Below are 23,053 nucleotides of genomic sequence, written 5' to 3'. Positions count from 1 at the left end.
TATCACTTTCATGCTTTTCGAAGATAAAGCCTATTTTCTTTATCAACTCTACTAGATCCTCTCGTGTAAGCTCTAAACCTTTCATAATAGTCGGAATTGATTGTAGAGGACCACCTTTACTCAATTGCTTAGTGACAAAGTGAGTTTGCGCGTCATCCTCGAAATGCCATAAAAGTGGCCCGAAGTTAATCCATGTACCACCTGGTTTTAAACAGTGAAATATAGCCTTTAGGTAGTCAATTATGTTGGAAGCTGTGTCAAGGAAAAAGCAAGTTGAGACTACATCGAATCGTTCGAAGTTTTCATTACGAAATTGATTAGCTACAGGGTCACTTGTATATGTTTCGGAGTACATCAAGTTTGGCGGCCCGTATAAGTCAACAAATGATCCTGCAGTCATGGACATTAAGTCTCCATAAGGTATATCAGGATTTTTTGCAGCTAGCTCGTGGATAGATAAAGGATTCACATCAGGTATTGTTATTGGGCGTAGTTGGTTTAAACGTTTAATGACGTGTGATTGCTTATGCACGAAAGGAAATATTGAATAGTTATTAGCATATTTACAGTGGTTTAGCATAAAGTTTGATGTGAGAAGCATATGATAGCTAAATTCATTCCCTTGGCACCAAAAACCCTCTTTTACAAGATCTAAGACTAATCTTCCCAAGCCACAACCAGGTACCAAAATCTTGATATTCTGTCTTTCCTTTTCATTAGGGTATCTATAATTTAATTCCTTTATTATACGCCCAAATGTAATTTCACGTTCTTTTTCTCCGTCAGTGCTCCATTCACGAGATAACTGTAGTAAAGTTGACCTTACTTTATCATAATCAGAATTTGAGCATGCAGCCCACTCTTGTGGGTTGGACGAAACCCCCCAATCTGCAGCAATATTCATAGCCAAGGTTTTAGTGAACTCTTCGTTAATGCCAATTGTCATCTCTAAATCACTCGTATGCTTAGGATACCATGGGATTAATTCTAATTCTTGCTCACTTAAGGATGCTTGTTTAATATTTCTTGGTTTTATCAATTCTTCATATTCCCATTTATTAAAATTATAAAAACTCAGTAAGGTCGAAGTTAAGGCCTTATACTCCTCTAAATTTGAGTCCTCCTCTTGGTCCAATTGGTTGTTCATTTATAGATATGGATTCACTTCGATCTAATATTACTACAAACTTTCCGAGATTAATTTCTCAATCCGAACTAAAAGTATATTGACGATTTCAGAGATAACCATAAATGCAACTTAAATAATACTATTAAAATCAGAAATTTAACTGAAAACCATTCCTATAATACAAAATTAATTAAATGTAAAACCCAACCCTAGAAAAAAAATATTACAACTATTGTGCTTTATAGTCATTAGCCAACAAACCATTATTTGTTAGAGTAAGTAAATCAACTTCCTCTCTAAATTGGTTATCGTTTATTTCTTTATTTCCATATTGGAAGCGCCTTGGATAATGTTCAGGTCTAATGAATGTGGTTGCAAATGAAGATATTGGTAATTCATGAAGTTGAACTTCCATTTTGAAATCATTACGTAACTTCGCAATATCTGTTACACTATCTCTAAAGGATTTTATATCATCAATAGGGAACGATTCTTTAACTGACCAGTCATAAATCACGGTCCTATTGAGAATTTCCAATCTTTTCTGTAAAAATATGATAACCCTAATTGCGTAACTACCCAAAGTTTTCAATTGATTTTTGACTTGTTCGTATGATTGACGAGAATAACAGCAATCCATCGGATTTTCGAGTCCTTTCAGGTATATTTCGAAATCTTCCTCAGGAACACTGATATCTACTGTTACTGGGCTATCAAATTCTCTGACTAAGAAATACTTCACTTGAGGAAAAACCGCATATAGTGCTTTCTTGAGGCACTTGTAAAAAAAGAACAAAATATTCTCGACTGGATCATTTTCAGTTGAAATAAACATAGATCTCGCTGGAAATATCCGAACCCATTTATGTAACACATCAAAGAGGGCCTGCTGTTGGATGTCTAGATTTCCCAAATTATTATTAATTTTAGGGAGGAAAACATCAATTGTCTCGTTTGTGAAGGCAATCAAATCAGCGAATTTTGCTTCTATGAACTTTTGAGTATCAATTTCCTTACTATCTAAGGCAGCGGTCGTGGACGAGGTACTTAAAACATTTAAGATGTTTCCCAATGAATTCAACATCGAGCGGTATTCGTGTAAGAAAGATGGGTCATATGCTGGCAAATAAACCGATCTCACAATGTTTTTCAGTATTTCCAAATGCATCATAATCATAAAAGGAAGAGGCTCGCCATTTTTGGTCACATATGCCACATTGTGTTGTAAGATGCTGAAAAGTCCATCTCTAAAGCAGTTTGTAGACCTTAAAGTTGCAGAAGGATCATAAATTGATGTTAAACTTAAAACAAAAGAGGCCGATGAACATATCAAGGGATCAATATCTTTGTTCAAGAAGACTCGTAATTCTTTAATTGCCATTGCATAATGCCTTATAGAGCTTGAAATTAAAAGATTTCTCACCTTTGTCCTATCAATTAAAGCTGTGAAACCACCCGAGATGTATTGTGGCATCCAACAATTAGAAATTAAATAGTTAGTAGTAAAATTCACCATGCAACCAAACATCAATTTTTGTGTAAATGAATAATAAATGAATGAATGCAACCAAACGGAGTATAAATATATGTTATCTTCTAAGGAGCAAGTTCCTGATGCTAGTTGTGGGCCAAATTTCACCATTAAATCATATATTAATTGATTGTAATCAATATTAGGCATGTATATCCTCTTGAAAGAAGTGGGATTTTGAATGGCTCCTGGTAATGCTTTGTCATTACTGTATATCAGACTGCTGGAGTTATCCATATAGTCTGAATTCACCGGTGAAATAATGGAGTCATTCCACAGAATAGGCAGTTTCATAGAACTGAATGCTCCGCTATTAAATACATCCCTTGAAGGTATGAATGAAGGGTTGGTGTGATTCAAATTTGGATTCATTCCAGACTCATGAATATTTGGGGTTTTCATTGTGTACACCGGATATATGACAGGATAGTCAGTCGAACTCACAAGGTTATCTCCTTCAGTAGACGTCAAGTTACCTTGAAAGTTCAATACATTATTCACTCCCATATCATAGCTGCCTGCATAATTCTCTTCCCATTTAATGCTGTGGTTATAATTACTATCGTGGATCTGATCATCGTTCCCGCTTGGAACCATGGAAAGTGACGATGGTGATGGCTGTTGTACCTCACTCGACTTGAGAGATGAATTTCTCGAGTCTCCTTCTCTTTTACCTTGTTCACCGCTATAATTATCAACCTTTTCCATTACAAATTTTGACTGTCTGAGGTCTTGGAGCTGCTCTTCTGTATAATCCAAATATCCACACCTCACTTTCCGTCTAACACAATTAGTGCACGCTGGCAAAGTTTCTGAACATTTCACCCGTCTTTTCTTACAGTTGGAACATCCATTTTTCGAGTTTTTGTGCTTCCTCCTTCTGGCTCCTTGTGTTTCATTTTCACCTTTCTCACCTCTTACTCCTTTGTCCCCAGTCTCTTTACTCTTCGTTTGTGACACTTTATTATCTGTACTATTGTCGTCTTTAAAATTAAACCCATCTTTCATACCAGGAACTAAAATGTCCGGATCTGATTGCTGATTTCTCGTTTCCATCCGAATAAAACTTCTACTCACAATCTAATCCGTGCTGTGCAATTTTCACCACCGGTAAATTTATTTCAATGCAGATTTTTGTGGAATAAACAATCCAAACACTTTTAACGAAAGTCCTATTTCCACCCAATTGTGAAACCACTATAGTTAGGTATTCTAATAACTAACCATTGACTATTTACCTTTTTAATTAACATTTATAATCGTTACATATGATTATGGAAATTTACAAGACTCTCTTCCTGCATAGTGTACACCAAGATTTAGTCCTTCGTTTCGCGGCTTTTTAACGACGTTGTAACGTCATATACAATAATGTGTTAAAACCGACTATGCAGATATATAACATTGTTCTGCACTTGTATGCCATAATAACCCTAGTTAACAATTCATGAATTGCGGCCGAAATGAAGGCTTAGGTTCTGAAAGATAGTATTGAAGCTTACTCAAGGAGCCCATTTTAAGGATGGTCTTTAGAGGTAGGTCTAGATTATTTTTAAAGCATTGTTTCCAGTTCTATTGTTGGCGCGCAGAGGACAAGTCATGATAGTTGGAAAACGGAAAACTACTACATAAGGGACCGGGTCGTGCCGTGCCGTGCATGAAGGACGGTCTTACTCGAGCATCTAGCCAATTTATTCAGCACAATATGCGGGCACTTGGGGTAAGTTTTGTGGGCTTAGATGTTTGTTGTATTGATAGATATTTTTATGCGAATGCGCTAATTCATGTCTTATGCCGCATTGAAGCATATCGGGAATGTATGAAAATCTGAGATCGACATTGGTTAGTCCTGAGATAGATTAAAAAGATTACAGCTTTATATGTAACTACAATACAAAAATGCGAAGGTGCCAAAGGCATCTAATATTGTACACTATATATTTAAAATTAATTATTTTTCACGGTTTCGGATACGACCTGCCTACCGAAATCAAAGTTCTGGACTCTAATTCTTGTTTCTTCGAGTGTTGGCTGGTTTAAATTCCAGTATGCTTTTTGATTTCTTTCTAGCGCGTTGAAGAGCGATCGAGGGTTAAAATCATGGGTGAATAGACCGGTCTTGTAGTTAAACTCGTTCGGAAGCTGTTGTTGTCTGAGAAGCTGGTTACGCTTTTCCTGGCGTATAATTGACCTATATTCATTGTCGCTGTGGAATATGTCAAAAAGCGGGAAATTGTTTGCATCAAGGGTTATATTGGTGAAACTATCGATTATTGTTTCGTCAACGTCCAATTTTTTGGGAAGCAATTGAATTATATCGTTGTAATCGTCACTAGCTGTATGAACGGGTGCATTCAATGGCTTCACGTATTCAGTATTTAAAGTGGTGGTCGTTGACAAAAAGTAAGAATAAAGCAACATTCTATAATCAAAGAAAGTAACCATCCTCAACATTTTCTCTGATAATGCTTGCAAATAATGGTACTCTTCAGTAGTTATGTTTATCTTCTTAACCTTGTAAATCTCTGGGTCAAAGTCAACTCTTGGACAGAAGAGATGGCACGGATCAACAAGTAGCACACTTCTAACAGGCGAAATGATATTGACTAAAGCTCTACCTATAACAGAATAGAACAAATAAAACGTCTTCTTCACGGGGCAAGCACTAGAGCCCATGGAAAGTGCATCAGAAGGAAAGTTTTTAAACCATGAGACTAACAAGTCGAAAATTAATCTCACAGAAGTAAAATAAATATTGTTGCTGTTGGAATCTTTCACATTATTAGTAGCCTTATAATAACAATTAATGTAGTTTAACTTTGGGAAAAGCTCTTTAACAACATGTTCCAAAAACTGTTCTAATTCCAAGCAGTCGTGCTTTTCCAAGTTACTTGTCAACCGCTTTTTCCTCCCATCTTCTGTGTTACTCTCAGCATATCTTTTAACATACGTATCCTGAGCATCCATGAAAAAGTTTTTGAATTCCTTGAAATCTCTATATATTTCCAATATGATTTCAAAATTATAATCAGGAATTAAGGCTGCCAGAGCATGTCCATTAAGAACTTCTAATGTGACCCGAATCGTCGGTGTAATGTCTTGAAGACAATGAGAATCATTTAAAACTTTCAGTAATAATGAAGATGTACCGTTGTACATGAGACATAAAGTTTCCACGGTAGCATTAACATGGAAGAAAATTGACCATGCAGCAAATAAAGAAATCTTCAATGGATATTCGATATGTATATTAGTTAATGATTCTCGTAAGTCTCTGATCAATGCTCCATAATACCTATATGATTTCTGGGTAAGTATATCCAACTCTTTTTTTGTGAAGAAAAACCCATCATCTGACGACGTATGTGATGACAAGGGTGTATCTGAAGCTGAAATTGACGAGTACGATGGACTGTGTGCTAAATTTGAAAATATTTCCCCATTTAATGTGACATTGCAAGCTTTCAAGAGGACATTTAAAGATCTGTCCATAAAAAATGAGAAGTATACTTCAAGCACAACTGATTGATTGTAAACAGAAGCCCAGAAGGAATACGCATTATCATTCGTCCAAACAGGTGAGAATATAGATTTGAATTCCAAATTAATTAGTGACTTAACATCTCTGTTAGAATTATTTAAATATCTTTCCAAATAGGTATTGCGCAACCTTTTTGTTTGTTTAAGTTTCGGGAAACTAGTGTTGCTAATAATTGCATTGGGAAGTGGATTGAAATTAACCCTATTTGCATTATACTTCTGGGATATTTCAAACTGAGAATTATGTGTACCCTGAGGTTTATCTGAGGTATTTTCCCAGTCAAATCCAAGTGGTCCGTCATAACTGTCAGGAAGTCTTTGGTTAAATAGTACCTCATTAGTTCCTATATCATCTAGATACAGAATTTGGGTTTGGTCCGTCGCAATTGGAAAGTTTTCCTCTGAATTATGTTTTAAATCATCCCCAAGGTTCACATGCTTAGGATCTGGATCATAATCTGATGGAAGGAACTTCAAAGCCGAATCTTCAGTTGTAGTTGGTGCAGTGAATTCTGATTCCCCTTTAGATAGTCTAAATATAGTATCCTTAAATAAGGACATTCTCAACGACTCTTTATTATTATAAAATTCGTCCTTCCAGATTACATCGTCTGTGTTGAAATTTTTATGTTCGTAGGGCCTTTCTATGGTTTGGTACTGGTTATGTGGGGTCGGCTGTTGTTGTCGACTTCTAGGATGCTGAAAATTCGGGCTCAATGATGTAGGTAGACTTGAGGCAGTATCAGACACAGTATTGGGCACACTATTTATCGAAGAAGTCGGACGCAAATTTTGGCCCTGAGGTGTGGAAGGATCGTAACTACCACTAGGTAATCCTTTCATGTAATTATGCTCCTCCTTCTTCTTTTCATTTTTCTTCCGAAGTAGTTCAAGTTTCTCTTCAGGAAAGTCAATATAACCGCATCTATAATTCTTTTTCATGCAATTGTGGCATGATGGAAGCTCTTCAGTACATTTTATCCTCTTTGCTTTGCAATTTGGGCACCCTAAATATTTGTTAGTATACCTGTCTGTATTGGTTAATCAGAACAGAAAACATACCATCTCTCGAGTTTTTATGAGTCCTTCGACTCTTTCTTTCTTTTATTCTTGAATATCCTTGGCGTGCAAGAGACATATTCTAGCTAGACGTGAGTTTGTAGGACTTGAAATGGTGTTATTAATAGTCTATAGTGATAATTAAATAAATATCCTCAAGATACTTATAATCAAGTAAATAACGCTCTAGTTCGAGTTGTATTAGGGAATAGATTGTGATATATTACTTTGGTTTTTGCTTATTTCAATAATTTCAAGTTCTATCAATATTCATACAACTTACAATTATATGAGTAGTAATAATAGACCAACTTAATAAGAACACAGGAATCGAGAAAACCTTCAGCTGTTACTATATCCTATTCAGCTATTATGTCTGTATTGCTTTATATTTAGTTACTTTAGAACAACTTTAATTCATTAATACCAGATTTAACAATCTTTAGCTTGAAGTCACATGCTGAATTTTGCTTGTTTGGGTCTCAGGGTTTTTGTTGCTATTTATTGTTTGTACATAATAAACCTATATAGTTATAATTGGTAATCGTCATTAAAAGTAGGCCAGTTTTGTAGTTCTATTAAATGTCTCATTGTAGGTCTCCCATGAGGACAATTCCAAGGTTTATCTAGCTTACTTAAATTCATAAGAATTTTTTTCATTGTCTTTCTGTTTAAATGCTGTCCAATCATTATACTACTTCTACATGCCCTCATCGCCAATAATGATCTGATTTTGGAACATTTGAGACCATCATTGCTGGTGGAATTATTCGTGTTGATGAGGTGTATGAGTTCATGGAAATCGCTAATATCAAATAGAACATTTTTCAGAACAGGTAGCGATATTAATTTGATGCGCTTCCCTGGATGATTATCCTCTTCAACCTGTATTATGAAACCATTCTGTTTAAATACAGGGAGGTTATCCATTACAAGCATCTCGTCAATGGCATTGAGTTCTATGATTTTTGGAATAACGAGAGTTTGATTCTGAAAAGTTGTATTTTCTGTCAATTTTTCGAAATTATACTTCTCGTCAGATGCATGTTGGTCAATAATGAATAGGTTATTAGATGAATTTAAGGTTACCAAAATAAATCCTAAATTGAATTGACCTATGAGTTTCATTTCGAGGAAATCTGATTTCAGAATCGTGTAGGATAACTTTTCTTCGGCTTCTTTAGTAGATTCGATATTATCAATTGCAATATTTCTAGAGGTCTCCAGCTGAGTATCTCCTAGAAGTTGCTTGTTTTTGAACTCGGCATAAATGTGTTCTAAGTCCACATCTAACATAGTTGAGAGATTATGCACGTAAGATTTAGATGCTTGTCGAATGCTCACAGATGGCACTTCATTGAATGATATGTCACCTCGTGAGACCATATATTTGGTTCTCTTTATGGGTCTCTCTTCTATTTCTCTATCACCTATTGATATTTTCAAATTATCCGTCACGGTTGGTTTTACTTTCTGCAGTAACCTCTTTGTTTCAGAAATATTATTTTTGAAAGAGGCCAAATCAACTTTGCCTCTTTTTATCTCTGTATCATCTTCCGATTCAGAAACAAATAGTTGATTATCCGTATTGTTCTTCGATAGCATCTCTGGTCTATTAATATTTGGGTCGCTAGACTCTATACTGCTATTCTGTTTTTCGACACCTATGCAATTAGATATTTCCGATATACCCATATTCTCAGGAAGTAAATTTTCTTCATCACTTCCTCTATTATTCATGCCTTTAGATTTATTGTTCAGACCAGTTATATTGACAACAAGGTTATTAAGTGCTTTTTCATTAGATTTACATGTTTTATCGATATTTTCTATTTCCTTTACTCTTCCTTGTCTGGAAACTAATAAATCGTCATTCCTCATTTCATTACAAGATCTCTTGCGATCTCTCTTGAATTCATTGATTTCTATTACATCCAAATCTTTCAGTGTCTTATTCTCATCCTGTTCTTCTTCTTCTTCTTCTTCGTTTTCTTCTTCTTCGTCTTCTTCTTCTTTCCCCTCCTCTTGCTCTTCCTCTTCCTCATGTTCTTCCCCTTGTTCTTCCTGTTGCTCTTCCTCTTCCTCTTCCTCTTGCTCTTGCTCTTCCTCTTGCTCTTCCTCTTGCTCTTCCTCTTGCTCTTCCTCTTTCTCCAGTCCATTTTCAGGGATCACCAGTTGATCTGTTCCTATTAATTTATCTTGTTCTATGGCATATCTCGTTATTTCATCTTTTTTCAAATCAGAAGAACTATCTGGAACTTTAATTTCATATGTCGAAGTATTTGAGTTATTTTCTTCGCTTAAACTAATCCCTGAACTCTTATTCTTAGGAATCACATTACTCTGAGTGTTCAAAAATTTGGTTATCTCATTTCTTAATATATCATTGATCAAGTCCTCGTTCTGGATCATTATAACTCTCTTATCTGGGGTTACATTAATATCTAAAAATTCAGTATCTATAATCAAATTTAATATAACCACAGGAAATTGTACATGATTAAAGCTTTTGTATACTTCATTGATAGTCTTCAAAAACTTTTTAAGTATTATAGGTCTTCCATTTATGAATAAATATTGTCTATCACCAGAAGACCGACCCAATCCAAAGGAACTGTTAGAAATATATCCTTTAAACTGTACATTTAATTTCTTCTGCGTTGGAAAATCACCACGGTTTAATTTGAACTTGACGTCTATGTCATCTACTGATATATCTATAGGAATCAAGCCATATGCACCATTACTCCCAAAAATGTTAACCACATTATCTAAAATAGTAGATCTACCTGTTCCTTTTGTTCCTATTATCAAGTTTTTCTTAGATGTCTTTGGATTAATGTTGTAGACCGTAAACCTTATATATGGATTTATGATGATATAGTTGATCAAAAGGCCAACTGCCTTATTAAATTCTTTTTTCAAATTCTTTTGTAAATTTTTCTGTCTAACTGGTAAATTATGAAATAGGTTAGATACCATTATTGACGTTCCCTTAATACCCCCGATGACTGTTTTTTTGTTTTCCAATATACCCATTGCATTATACTTCAATTCTGTTGCTCTAGGGTAATTCTCCTTGGTACATGTTGTAATCTTTAAGTTTGATACCGAGCATAATGAGCTCAATGCTTCTCCTCGAAAGCCCAAAGTATTAACTTCACTTAATTCTTCGAAAGTAGAAAGCTTTGATGTGCAATGTTTTAAGCAAACTGATTTGAAATCTTCTTCTTCTATACCAATACCATCATCGGTTATCTCAATTGAATCTTGCCCGCTATTCTTAAAAATTACCTCTATTTTGGAGCTGCTTGCGTCTATTGAATTTTCAACTAATTCTTTCACTATCGATACCAAATCAATAATGACTTGGCCAGAAGTAATCCTCTGTATATCACTAGCATTTATATTCTGAATTGCCATTTTCTGGTTGGAACCTTGGTTCTAATACATTAAAATTATTTACGCGTCTATCTCGCGATAAAGAAATAGAACACTACTTATCTAAGAAGTCTTATGAGTTTGCCGCTAACACTTCCGTATGTTATTTTAACACTTAAGGAGTTCATGATCGTATGGGTTAACCAAGTGCTATATTACAATGAAATATATCCCTCGGAGATTTATGACAAGCTAAAATCGTTTGATATTATTGTATATCAGTCCAGAAACCCTGCACTAAATAAATATGTCGAAGATTTGGTAAACGAATTCCTTCTGATTCTCGTGAATGGAGATGGCCATACTAATGGGGGTAAAGTGAACCAAATGCTATTATTACTTTATGATGTTAAATCCAATAAGACCAAGAAAAAATATGTGGCAAAGTTCAATGAAATGATTAACCTTGCCCCCTCTGTCAATGATTTAAATTTTTTACATCTGATTGATGAAAAAGATTCTAAAAGCCTATTAGAGCCTGTCATAGATGTACCAAATTTTACCTGGGATGAAATATATTCACAACTTAGGTCTATTCTATTCTCGCAAATTGAAGAATTGAAGTCGCCAAATAATGAGCTAGAAAAGGATGATCTTTTCTTCAAAGTGATATTGGACTTAGAAGATTCCATAGATTTGAATGTGAACTTTAATTCCGAAACTAATAGTCAGCATTCAAATTGGGTTAAATTGAGTACAACGAGCGCAGACAAGCAAAAAAGGAAAACTAAAGTTGTCCCAATTGGAGAAGTAAGTGTTGGGTTTATTTGTATTGATATGTACAATGAATATAGCAAAAGAGTAAATGCATGAAGTATTATTATCATTATAATTATACTATATAGTATAATCTCATTTATACAGTAATTATGCAGATGTCTATATACTGTTATCTAAGCTCAAGAGATATTTCAAGTTTTCATACATAAAATAACTTATGGAAACAGCAGGTGCAACTTTCGCTAAGTTAGGTACTAGACCTTTAAACAAACCCGGATAACCTTCTCTTGCAATTGTCTTACGCAAAACGTCATTGAATCCATCATATGTATATGGATGTGCGTATGTACCTTGGGCTTGCAATCTGGTTCTCAATAAATTAATTGGATAAACCATTGTTGCTCCGAATGTTCCCGAAAGGGCACCCAAAGATAATACCATATAGTTCGGTAATTTAACATCTTCTTCTTTTATTCCCTTTTTCTTACTTTCTCGTATAACTAACCAGTTCTTTATGGTTGTAAATGTACCCAAGTCCAAAGCTGCATAAGGAAATATACCACTGACACCAACGAAAATACCTCTATAAAAAATTCTAATTCCGCCCTCTTTGAATAAATCCTTAGCAGTTTGAAATAATAACGCATTTCCCCGTACTGATGATTCCAAATCTGAACATTGTAGTCTAAATTTTAATGTATCAATTGGATACACCGTAAATTGTCCACAAACACCCCCAATACCACCAGCCAAATATGTAGATACTTTCGACAATTGCGATGTATCTTGAACTCCTTCTATTCTTGACAAGAAACGCTTAGTGGCTTCAAATGACCCAAACTTCATAGCTGACTCGGGAAAAACTTTTAAGACGTTTAAACCATTTCCAACATAAAATGTCTTGAAACCTCCTTGTTTCCATAATGTCCTTGCTGCTTGAATCAACGGAGATCTTATTGTTTTTGGATGTTCTGCTGCTTGCCTAGCCGCTGCTTTTTCCGCAGCAATTACCTTTTGACGGGCTTCTTCAATAACATGTGATGCCGCTCCATTTGCAATTTGCCTTGCAATTTCAGATTTTGAATGCAATACAGTTGAAGTTAAATCAGTCCTTGCAATCAAGAAAACCTTTATTCTATCAAATGGTGCCGTACATGTACGAGAGACAACACCAGAAAGCCCACCTGCCAAGAAGAATCCGAACCCATTCAAAAATTGGTTTATTAAAGTCACATCACCATCTGAGGAAATGTCTAATTCCTCGACGATGAACTTGTAGGCAGTCTTAATTCTTGAGCCATTTAATCTTGGTATCAATACTAAAAAGTCTCTAAACTCATCGTATGTCACGTAGCCATCATTTTTGTAATCAATCTGTTTGAAAATTAAATCAATTTTTGAGTCTGACGGACTCAAATTAAGCGTCTTTTTCAAGTAATGAACAAAATCTGCCTTATTCAATTTTCCATCGTTATCTTGATCTATCTTATTGAAGCCCTTAAGAATCTGATCATCAGTAGTAGTCAAATATAACTTAAAGTCGTTGAAATCAATTACTTTGTCGTGATTTGAATCGAATGAATCAAAAATTTTCTTTATCATCTCGGGGCTATCACTCAACGGGTGCTTCAAGTCCTTCAATGCCTTTTTAAAATCTTGGAGTGTAATCTCTCCATTTCGATTAATGTCTAATTTTTTGAAAAGACTATGATAATCGTTACTATGCATGTGATCCCCATTTACTCCAGTATCCTTTTCTTCTCCTGACGTGGATGTTGACGTTGAACTTGTCATGGTAGACATTGTCTATGCTCTATTTATGAAAAAGTCGTCTTCGCCGTGTATTTTAAACTAAGTACCCAATATCTGTATATTCACAGGTAAATGCTATTTTGGTGCTTTAAGAAAGTCTAGCGTCTGGCTATATCTTTCTTACGTTAATATGATACGACAAGTAACTAAGTCTAACTAACCATACGCTTATACTGAGTATTTAAGTAGTAAGCGGTTTTAATGAGCGTTAATTTGCTGTTAAATGATCACGTGACATTTGTACCATACCAAGCCAAAGATGGTAGCCCAAGATGGGACCGATTCAAATTACTTAACCATTCAGAGCTTTAACGTTCAATCAATGCATTCTTGAGCGACTTACATCGCAGCTGTCTTCTCAAGTTTAAATACGAACTTTAGCCTTTCGTAAACATAGTAGCTTATCGACACGGCTGGGGCAACTTTAGCGAGATTCGGCACTAGCCCTTTATACAATCCAGAGGGGCCCTCTCTGGCAACTGTCTGACGTAGCGCATCAAAAAAACCATTATATGTATATGGGTGTGCGTGAGTTCCTTGTGCTTGAAGTCTTGTTCTTATTACGTTTACAGGGTAGACTGCAGAGGCACCAAAAGAGCCCGAGAAGGCACCCAACGCCAAAATCACATAGTTTGGTAATTTGACATCTTCCTCCTTTAATCCGCTCTTTTTGCTTTCTCTCTTAATGAGCCAGTTCTTAATGGTTGTGAATGTACCTAGATCAAGGGCTGCAAAAGGAAACATTCCTCCTAAACCAGCCCAGATTCCTCTGTAGTAGCTTCTTATGCCCCCTTCTCGATATAGCTCTTTTGCTATTTGGATCAAAAGTTCATTGCCTCGTATATCAGACTTTAAATTTGAACATTGTAATCTGAATTTGAGAGTATCAATTGGATAGGAAGTCAACTGACCACTAACCCCACCAATACCACCTGCTAAGTACGTAGAAACACTCGATAATTGAGTCGCATCGCTCACACCTTCGATTTGAACAAGAAATCGTTTGGTAGCTTCAAATACACCAAGCTTTACCGCTGATTCTGGAAAAATTTTTACAGTATTCAATCCATTACCCACAAAAAATGATCTTAGACCACCTTGCAAGTACAAAGTCCTCGCAGCTTGAATCAACGGAGACCTGATTGTTTTTGGATTTGCAACTTGCTTAGCAGCATTTTTAACGGCACGATGATTCTTTTTGGCTTCTTCTATAGCTCGAGGAGATGCACCTTCTGAAATGGCCTTATTAATTTGTTCTTTAGAACGCATGACGAGAGATGACAAGTCAGATCGGGAAATCAAGAACGTCTTAATTCTATCAAACGGGGCAGTACACGTTCGAGAAACTACCCCTGATATTCCTCCAGCTACAAACAACCCTGCCCCATTCAAAACCAGTTGATTCATATTGACATCTCCATCTGCTGAAATGTCAAGACCATTAACAAGAAACATGAAGGCCGTCTTAAGTCTGGACCCTTCTGAACGCGGTACCAACAACAAAAAATTCCTGAACTCATTGTAACCTATAGATCCATTTTTCTTCGCAATCTTCTTAAACATCATATCCATATTTTCTTTCGAGGCTTTCAAATTTAGCGTTTCATTCATATACATCGCAAACTCCTCGAAATTTAACTTCCCGTCATTATTAGTATCTATCTTCTTGAATGCTTTTTGAATTTGATCGTCCGTTGCTGTCAAGTACGTCCTGAGATCATCAAAGTCAATCACTTTATCGTTATCAGTATCTATTGCCTCAAACATCTTATCAATAATTTCGGAATTATCGCTAACAGGATAATGAAGTACTTTCACATTATCACGGAATTCATCTAATGTCAATTGTCCACTATTGTTAACATCTAGTTCCCTAAATATCCTCTCGTAATCTCTCGCATTTTGGTCAATGCTACTGTTTTCATTCTCCGTCTGATTCAATTTATTAGGTTTTGTCATTGAATGTACTTTCAGTGACCTACAACTTTATTACTCTAGCTATGCCATTACTTTCAGCTGAAACCATAACATGAAATAGTAGAATACTATTACGTCCCCTTCTTCTGATCACATGATAGAGGATGCAACATTGAAAGAGCCTTGTAGCAATTAGATCAGCCATATTTTAAAATCTGACATAGTAATTAGTTCATATTGATGCTCTGCCAGTAATTGCAGAGTTGCTCTATAGTATTGTAGTCTAATCTAGCACCAACATCCCATAAGTGTTGTTAAGTGTACAAATCACTAAAAATGTAGGTGAAAAATGGCAAAATGCGGTAATTACACGATACTTCGACATCGAAATGTTTAGGCATTGAAGATCATACAGTATTAAAGGAAATAAATTTGTAACATACACCTTTAAATACATAGTTTGATTCAAATGTCAGTTCAGATTCTAGGAGATCAAGCTACAGAAGAAAGAGCAGAAAATGCTCGTATGTCTTCGTTTGTTGGGGCCATTGCCGTCGGAGACTTGGTTAAGTCTACGTTAGGACCTAAAGGTATGGACAAATTATTGCAAAGTTCATCTAACATGGATTCAGCAATGATCACTAATGATGGTGCTACGATCTTAAAGTCCATCCCATTGGACAATCCAGCAGCTAAGGTTTTGGTTAACATTTCTAAGGTTCAGGATGATGAAGTCGGAGATGGAACCACGTCTGTCACTGTTTTGAGTGCTGAATTATTGAAAGAAGCCGAGAAGTTAATAGAAAAGAAGATTCACCCCCAGACGATTATTGAAGGTTACAGAATCGCGTGTAGTACTGCTTTAGAAGCATTAAATAAAGCAGCTGTGAATAATGGTTCTAATCAGGAATTATTCAGAAAGGATTTAATTAACATTGCCAAAACCACTTTATCATCAAAAATTTTAGCTCAAGACAAGGATCATTTTTCTACTTTAGCTGTGGATGCTATCCTCAGATTGAATGGTTCTACTAACTTGAACCACATCAAAGTGATTAAAAAGGTGGGTGGTAGATTAAGAGATTCATTTTTGGATGAGGGTTTCATTCTTGAAAAGAGATTTGGAATCAACCAACCTAAGAAGATTACTAATGCTAACATTTTAATTGCAAACACATCTATGGATACCGACAAAGTCAAGATATTTGGAGCAAAATTCAAGGTTGACTCCACTTCCAAGTTAGCTGATTTAGAAAAGGCAGAAAAGGCCAAGATGAAAGCCAAAGTTGAAAAGATTAAGAAGTTCAATATTAACTGTTTTATTAATAGACAATTGATCTACGATTTCCCAGAGCAATTATTCACTGATGCTAAGATAAATTCCATTGAACATGCAGATTTCGATGGTGTTGAAAGATTAGCCTTGGTCACTGGTGGTGATGTTGTTTCCACTTTTGATACCCCAGAAACAGTTACATTAGGTCATTGTGATACAATTGAAGAAATTTTAATTGGTGAAGATGTTATGACTAAATTTTCCGGCGTTGCTGCTGGTGAAGCTTGTACTATTGTCTTGAGAGGTTCTACCGAGCAAGGTTTAGAAGAAGCTGAAAGATCGTTACATGATGCCCTTTCCGTCTTATCACAAACTACTAGAGAAACCAAAACCTGTTTAGGTGGTGGTTGTTCTGAAATGATCATGTCCAAAGCAGTCGAACAAGCTGCTGCTAATGAAACCGGTAAGAAATCGTTAGCTGTCGAATCATTTGCCAGAGCCTTAAGACAATTACCAACAATCTTGGCTGATAATGCTGGTTTTGACTCTTCTGAATTAGTTTCAAAATTAAGATCTGCGATTTATAACGGTATGACTACTTCAGGCTTAGATTTAAATAAGGGTACTATCGCTGACATGAGAGAAACAGGTATTATTGAATCTTACAAGTTAAAGAGAGCAGTTGTCTCTTCTGCTGCTGAAGCAGCTGAAGTTTTGTTGAGAGTTGATAATATCATTCGTGCTAAGCCACGTACAGCAGATAGAAACCAGTAGTTAGTTTTGTACTCCATAGTGCTATTATTAAATAGAAATTTAATTGACGAAAATTGTAACAGCGCAGATAATAACTTACACAAAACCATCTTAGGGATACCAAATTTAACACTTTGGATATTAATAAGGTAATCCTGGGATATGCTTCGTAGGGGCTTTTTAGACTTCCTATGTCGTCTTTTGTATTGTCATGTATTTTCTGTCCATTTCACGTTGTAGTATTGATTTGAATGGCTTTGCTTGTTTTTGTGCCTTTTTTCAAAAATTCCAGAATCTCGTCTGAATTTGCAATCGTATAGTTTCCTGACGAATTAGATTTCTCAGGAGGCTGATATAAATCAGAATAAAAGAATTCTACTAGATAAAACTATACCCGGCTTACATTATCAATTATTCTCCAAACCTCAATGTATTCCTTGAGCCAGTATCCTTGACCTTGTTCTTTATTCCCAGTACTCCAAAATTCATGCACCCTGCAATTTTACTATTTCAAACTCTGAAGCCAAGCATTGTATCTTGGCTGGTAAAAGTGATTTTAGGTCACATGTTACTACGTTATCTATATCATATCACTTCAATCAGATGAATATATATTTTACTTAGAAGTGACTGACAGGGTCTACTTCCAGGAATAATTGTTTAGTCACATGACTAACGTCAAAACCATAAAATGGCTTATTGCAACACACAGGGAGATATTATATCCGTTTTAAATCCGTACAAGTCTACATTAATAAGCCCTAACTAGAGCCATTGACCCTTTGATAATATCCATTTTTCTCTTGAATTGGTAAACTGTATTGATGACACTTCCTAGGATTGCGATCATTGGCGGTGGACCAGGGGGTCTTATGCTAGGTAGACTTTTACTGTTGAAAAAAATACCCTTTACTATTTTCGAGTTAGAATCAGGCCCTACTAAGAGAAGTCAAGGAGGTTCATTAGATTTGCATCCTGAAACAGGTCAAGTTGCTATTGAAAAGGCTGGTTTGATGAATGAGTTTCAACTGAAATCTCGGCCTGAAGGAGATTGTATGAAGCTAGTTTCTTGGGATGGTAGAGTATTATTGGACGAGAAACAGCAGAAGTCATTCGAAAATTATAGTCGTCCTGAAATTGATAGAATTGCATTAAGAGATCTTATGTTGAAGTCTTTGGATCTGAAGCACATTATTTGGGGCAAGAAGCTACAAAAAGTGGAAGCTGTGGATGATATATACAATTTGAATTTCTCTGATGGAACTGTTGAAGCCGGCTACGACATAGTGGTAGGTGCTGATGGTGCATGGTCTAAAGTCAGACCCTTAGTAACAGATATAAAACCACATTACTCTTCAGTAACACTTATAGAACTAACTCGCAACAATGTAAGGGCTGCATCGCCTTGGCTTTCTGACTACGTGGGAGAGGGATCTTGTTCTATGTTTGATGAAAACAGGGCCGTAATGGCACAAAGAAATGGTAATGATAGCGTTAAAGTATATGTAGGTTTGAGAAAGGATGAAACATGGTCTCAGAATTGTGGCATTGACTGGTCTGACAAAGAACATGCAAGACAACGATTGATAGAGGTGTATTTTAATGATTGCCATGACGATGTTAAATCCATGGTCCTAGAGAGTAAAGATGAACTAATAGTGCGTCCACTTTATATGTTACCTATTGGTATTACCTGGATGCATAGGAAAGGTATTACGTTAATTGGCGATGCAGCACATTTAATGACACCGTTCGCTGGTGTTGGCGTTAATTTGGCACTATTTGATGCTTGGAAACTTGCAGAAAGCATAGAAAAGAGTGATAAAAATTATTCTAAAGGCATTGCCCATTATGAACAGCGTATGTTTGAAAGATCAAAAGAACATGCCCAAGAAACATGGAATAACTTGGAAACATTTTTAGGCCTTAACGGTGGCGAGAAATGCCTTGAGTTTATGACGCAGGGTCATTAATGAAAAAAGAAGGAAGAAATCAACTATAGGAAAGTATGTTATGGAAACTTTGTTAAATTTTTATAATAAATTTTAGAGAATGTAAAAAATTGAGGATGACTTGTTAGGATAATATTGATAGATAGTAATTTTAAGTACTCGATGAGATAATATTATTCTAACACGCATTAGAACAACATATATAAGATATATTAATCAAGTAAGTAACGTTTAGAATGAAAAATTGAAAATTAGTTAGGTACAAACGCTTTTCAATTAGCAAAGGTGTAACTTCCTTTATTTCTCTATTACTGATACGGCATTTAAGCGGTTAGCCCTTCGAATTATAGATTCATACTACAATATATGTGTAAGCGTTTCGATAAAACTCTACTTGGTTATTTGTGATGGATTACTTTATGGGTGGCTCTCTTATTGAAAGCATATAAGTAGATCATTTGAGGCGACAAAAGACCCACAGCGCTATACAAGTTTCCTTAGAACGTGAAATATTAATGATTGTTAAACACTAACGAACTAAATCTAGACAAGATACAACTTCTCTCAATAAAATAGAACATTTCACTATATTTCAAAGATGTACTTTACAGATGATCTAACCTATAAGGTATTTAAGATAAATCCTTAAAGATGCACTGGGAAAAATTTGCAATTCATTATTCAATTTATTGTTGTAAAGGTGCATACAAAACTTGAGTGACATACTTTCTCTTATATCTGACAATGGAGGCGACGGCTAATGTGTTATGTTTAATGCTAGTGGTTGCCAAGTGGTTCAAAACAACATGATTGGGAATTGGTAAGGCCCCTGAATTATTATCTCTATCCATCGAATTGAAGTTATTTAAAATAACATTTTCCAAATGGGGTGGTAATTGTGGAGGATGTAACCATGCTTGTTGTTGACCATTTTGATTCTTTGCTTGTTTGTCAATTGCAATATAATATTGCTCCATAACTTTAGGGTCTGTGAAAATTGGGGGAATGTCAGAGATAAACGCGTAGTCACTTTTTCCAGAACCTGTGTCACCATCATGATATCTAGAATAACCATTACCCATATCATCATCGTCATTAGTTAAGCCCCACATGGAGTCCGATCTACTACGGGTCGATGATACGGATGACTTACGACCTGCTTGTTGTTGCTGTTGCAATTCTTGTTCTTCTAATTGCTTTTGCTGTTCCTTTTCCATATGCATATTAACATGCTCTGGAGTCACTTCAACGTAGTTTACAAAGTTCCCCATTTGATCCGTCGCCGTAGGCAAAAAATCAGAAAACCTCAACTCATTGTCAATAACAAATCTGAATCTGTGAGTTCCAATAGGTAATCCCAAAGTAATCAAAAAGCTATTATCTGTTTGCTTGGCCAACCCAATCATTTTTCTCCATCCTGTGAACGATCCTGTAATGTACACCTTTTCCCCCCCTTGGGTCCATTTAATGTCAATTGGCACCGTCACATTAGGATCTGGCATCGATTCCTGCGGCCCCGCAGGTGCATTTTGCGCTTCTCCAGTTTCGGCCTGGTCAATATGCATTTGATCGTTATCATTATTCTCGGCCTTGACCCCCTGGTCCCTATCAGCCTGTGCTTCGTTCTCTTCTGTCAAAATCATCGTAGATTTTCTTCTAGCTGGCGGTTCATTTTCGACCTCTTGTGGCTTCTGGTCATTCGTAATACTATCCGATGTATTTGATACATCAACCATAGATACGTCCCTCATATCTGGTGCTGGTGAGTTGGACATATTTACTATGTATTTGATTTTCAATGTTCAATGGTGGACGAGTGTGCAATTGTTTTTCTTGTAATTAGCCTCTTCTTAGAACCTATATTCTTTCTGATTCAATCGTTCGTATCTATAATGTAAGCGTAAAATAGTATGGATCAATTTTTAACGCCTCTTCTGTATCTATGGAGTATATATTGGTGTTTTCATCAACAATTAAAGGCGGTGAAATAGTGATGATAATTATGTGCAGGCCGAATAATTCGGAGATTCGGCTCGAATTCTGCGGTCACCTAGTAAAGGGCATGAACGTTAGAGATTACAACGTTAATGGGCGTTTGACGGATCAGGTGTAGTAAAGTAAACTTTTGGCGATCGGATATGAATATTGGATGTTCGGTTGATAGGTTTATACGCGTCACCAAGTATTGATGGGCAGGAAAGCTTATCGTAACTGTAACACACATGGTTCCATTGGTGAGGCTCGATTAGGCAATTATCAATACCATGCTACAAAAGTTTAAAAGGTAGGAGGGTCTTTTTTTTGCAGTAAAAGGATTCAAATCAAAACATATATAAGAGGTGAATCTGACAAAATGATATAGTGTAACGGGACGAGAAAGGGTTTTTAAAAAAAGAGATGGACATTTCGTTTTATGATAACATCAACCCTCAAAAGATCCCTTTGAACTATACGCTACCATTGGGGAATGCTGATGATGTATATGTAGTCACGTTTGGAGTGCTTGATGATTATGTTGCTAATTCATTCCATTACATAGTGGTGTACAGTGTTGGAATTGGTGCGTGTTTGACGCTTTCGTTGGCATTATGGGCCAGTTGTCAGAATAAGCGGACTCCAATATTTGTGTTAAATCAGATTACGATGTTAATGATGGTGATAGTTTCGGCATTGTACTTAGCATTTTTCATGGGCCCATTATCGTCGTTAAGTTTCTCGTTTACGGGGATACTAATACCTCACACGTATGGGTCGTACAGGGTTACCGTGGCTGCGAATGTGTTCCAGACATTATTGGTTGCGTGCATCGAAGTGTCAATGTCATATCAAATATTTATAATTTTTAGGTCTCCCGAGGTAAGGCGACTAGGGACTGCTCTCACGATCGTATCGGCTGCTGCTGGACTCACGGTGGTTGGGTTTTACATAAATAGCACTGTGTCGAGTGCGAGAATGTTTAGAGACGTTTTCAATCATTCTACCACAACTCAGCGAGTCGGATCCTGGGTCACAGATATGCCCTTCATCTTATTTTCCGTCTCCATCAATTTAATGAGTTGTATTCTAGCTTGTAAATTATTTTTTGCTATTAAAACTAGACGTTATTTGGGGTTAAAGCAATTTGATAGTTTTCATATATTGTTTATTATGTCAACTCAAACAATGATCATTCCATCTATATTGGTATTCATCAACTATGGTGTAAGTGAAGCCAAAACAAACGTCTTGTCCGCTGTGAGTGTTTTGCTAGTAGTTTTATCGCTACCATTTTCATCTATGTGGGCATCAGCAGCAAATAATAATCCTACACCCACATCATCAACATTGGCATTCTTAAATAGATCCGAATCTAATAACTCGGATAACAGCACGATAGTGGGAAACAGGTTTTCTTTATTTCCAAGCAAATTATCAAAAAGCTCTACTACAACAAGCTCCAGTATAGATAAGACCACGAAAGACGTACTGCACACCATTTCTCATGATCACGAAGATCTGCCAACGACTTTGACAGATTTCAGGCTACAGAACGATCAAAGTTTCTATTTTTCAAACGTGAGTGCTCCACCGAGCGATATCGAACAAATAATTTATGGTGTGACTAATGATGATCTAGAAACTACAAACAAATGTTTGAATTGTAGCTCTAAAAGAGAGTCTATTGACAGAGCCTTAGATAACGCAAGCACAAATGGCTTTGTTGCTGTGACAACCCATAATGTGAATCAATAGTGCTAATAATTTGAAAGTATATAAGTGAATACCATTAATCTAATAATTATTGTTATTGTAAGCATTTTAAGGAACTCCTATATGGACATTCATGCTAAAAACATGAAGACAGCCGGTCTAGTATAGTGGTCAGTACACATCGTTGTGGCCGATGAAACCCAAGTTCGATTCCTGGGACCGGCAGTTTTTTT

General features: G+C 36.0%; 11 protein-coding genes across 11 annotated transcripts; 4 read left to right on the top strand and 7 right to left on the bottom strand.

Moving 5' to 3' along the window:
- Positions 1 to 78: 78 nt before the first annotated feature.
- On the bottom strand, positions 79 to 1,147 carry AC631_04971 (S-adenosylmethionine-dependent methyltransferase; the record flags this gene model as incomplete). The annotated part of the gene is made up of 1 exon (XM_015613800.1): positions 79 to 1,147. A coding segment is annotated over one exon (1,069 nt), but the record flags the coding sequence as incomplete, so codon positions are not given.
- Positions 1,148 to 1,358: 211 nt separating this feature from the next.
- ECM22 (Ecm22p) lies at positions 1,359 to 3,716 on the bottom strand (the record flags this gene model as incomplete). Its single annotated transcript, XM_015613799.1, has 1 exon — positions 1,359 to 3,716. The coding sequence occupies one exon, from the start codon at positions 3,714 to 3,716 to the stop codon at positions 1,359 to 1,361; it is 2,358 nt and encodes a 785-aa protein (XP_015465381.1).
- An 891-nt stretch (positions 3,717 to 4,607) lies between these two features.
- AC631_04969 (uncharacterized protein) lies at positions 4,608 to 7,142 on the bottom strand (the record flags this gene model as incomplete). The annotated part of the gene is made up of 1 exon (XM_015613798.1): positions 4,608 to 7,142. The coding sequence occupies one exon, from the start codon at positions 7,140 to 7,142 to the stop codon at positions 4,608 to 4,610; it is 2,535 nt and encodes an 844-aa protein (XP_015465380.1).
- Positions 7,143 to 7,790: 648 nt separating this feature from the next.
- PMS1 (ATP-binding mismatch repair protein) lies at positions 7,791 to 10,682 on the bottom strand (the record flags this gene model as incomplete). The annotated part of the gene is made up of 1 exon (XM_015613797.1): positions 7,791 to 10,682. One exon carries the CDS (start codon positions 10,680 to 10,682, stop codon positions 7,791 to 7,793), a length of 2,892 nt encoding a protein of 963 aa, XP_015465379.1.
- Positions 10,683 to 10,775: 93 nt separating this feature from the next.
- Positions 10,776 to 11,513, top strand: AC631_04967 (uncharacterized protein; the record flags this gene model as incomplete). Its single annotated transcript, XM_015613796.1, has 1 exon — positions 10,776 to 11,513. One exon carries the CDS (start codon positions 10,776 to 10,778, stop codon positions 11,511 to 11,513), a length of 738 nt encoding a protein of 245 aa, XP_015465378.1.
- Positions 11,514 to 11,579: 66 nt separating this feature from the next.
- AC631_04966 (calcium-binding mitochondrial carrier protein) lies at positions 11,580 to 13,223 on the bottom strand (the record flags this gene model as incomplete). The annotated part of the gene is made up of 1 exon (XM_015613795.1): positions 11,580 to 13,223. One exon carries the CDS (start codon positions 13,221 to 13,223, stop codon positions 11,580 to 11,582), a length of 1,644 nt encoding a protein of 547 aa, XP_015465377.1.
- A 348-nt stretch (positions 13,224 to 13,571) lies between these two features.
- On the bottom strand, positions 13,572 to 15,191 carry AC631_04965 (uncharacterized protein; the record flags this gene model as incomplete). Its single annotated transcript, XM_015613794.1, has 1 exon — positions 13,572 to 15,191. One exon carries the CDS (start codon positions 15,189 to 15,191, stop codon positions 13,572 to 13,574), a length of 1,620 nt encoding a protein of 539 aa, XP_015465376.1.
- Positions 15,192 to 15,618: 427 nt separating this feature from the next.
- Positions 15,619 to 17,199, top strand: CCT2 (chaperonin-containing T-complex subunit; the record flags this gene model as incomplete). Its single annotated transcript, XM_015613793.1, has 1 exon — positions 15,619 to 17,199. The coding sequence occupies one exon, from the start codon at positions 15,619 to 15,621 to the stop codon at positions 17,197 to 17,199; it is 1,581 nt and encodes a 526-aa protein (XP_015465375.1).
- An 803-nt stretch (positions 17,200 to 18,002) lies between these two features.
- AC631_04963 (FAD-dependent oxidoreductase) lies at positions 18,003 to 19,151 on the top strand (the record flags this gene model as incomplete). The annotated part of the gene is made up of 1 exon (XM_015613792.1): positions 18,003 to 19,151. The coding sequence occupies one exon, from the start codon at positions 18,003 to 18,005 to the stop codon at positions 19,149 to 19,151; it is 1,149 nt and encodes a 382-aa protein (XP_015465374.1).
- A 665-nt stretch (positions 19,152 to 19,816) lies between these two features.
- Positions 19,817 to 20,905, bottom strand: KIS1 (Kis1p; the record flags this gene model as incomplete). Its single annotated transcript, XM_015613791.1, has 1 exon — positions 19,817 to 20,905. One exon carries the CDS (start codon positions 20,903 to 20,905, stop codon positions 19,817 to 19,819), a length of 1,089 nt encoding a protein of 362 aa, XP_015465373.1.
- Positions 20,906 to 21,527: 622 nt separating this feature from the next.
- STE2 (alpha-factor pheromone receptor) lies at positions 21,528 to 22,862 on the top strand (the record flags this gene model as incomplete). The annotated part of the gene is made up of 1 exon (XM_015613790.1): positions 21,528 to 22,862. The coding sequence occupies one exon, from the start codon at positions 21,528 to 21,530 to the stop codon at positions 22,860 to 22,862; it is 1,335 nt and encodes a 444-aa protein (XP_015465372.1).
- Between the last annotated feature and the right edge of the window lie 191 nt (positions 22,863 to 23,053).

The sequence above is a fragment of the Debaryomyces fabryi genome, assembly GCF_001447935.2.
Source record: "Debaryomyces fabryi strain CBS 789 chromosome Unknown contig00157, whole genome shotgun sequence".
Lineage (NCBI taxonomy): Eukaryota > Fungi > Ascomycota > Pichiomycetes > Serinales > Debaryomycetaceae > Debaryomyces > Debaryomyces fabryi.
This window is presented reverse-complemented; position numbering and strand designations above follow the sequence as displayed.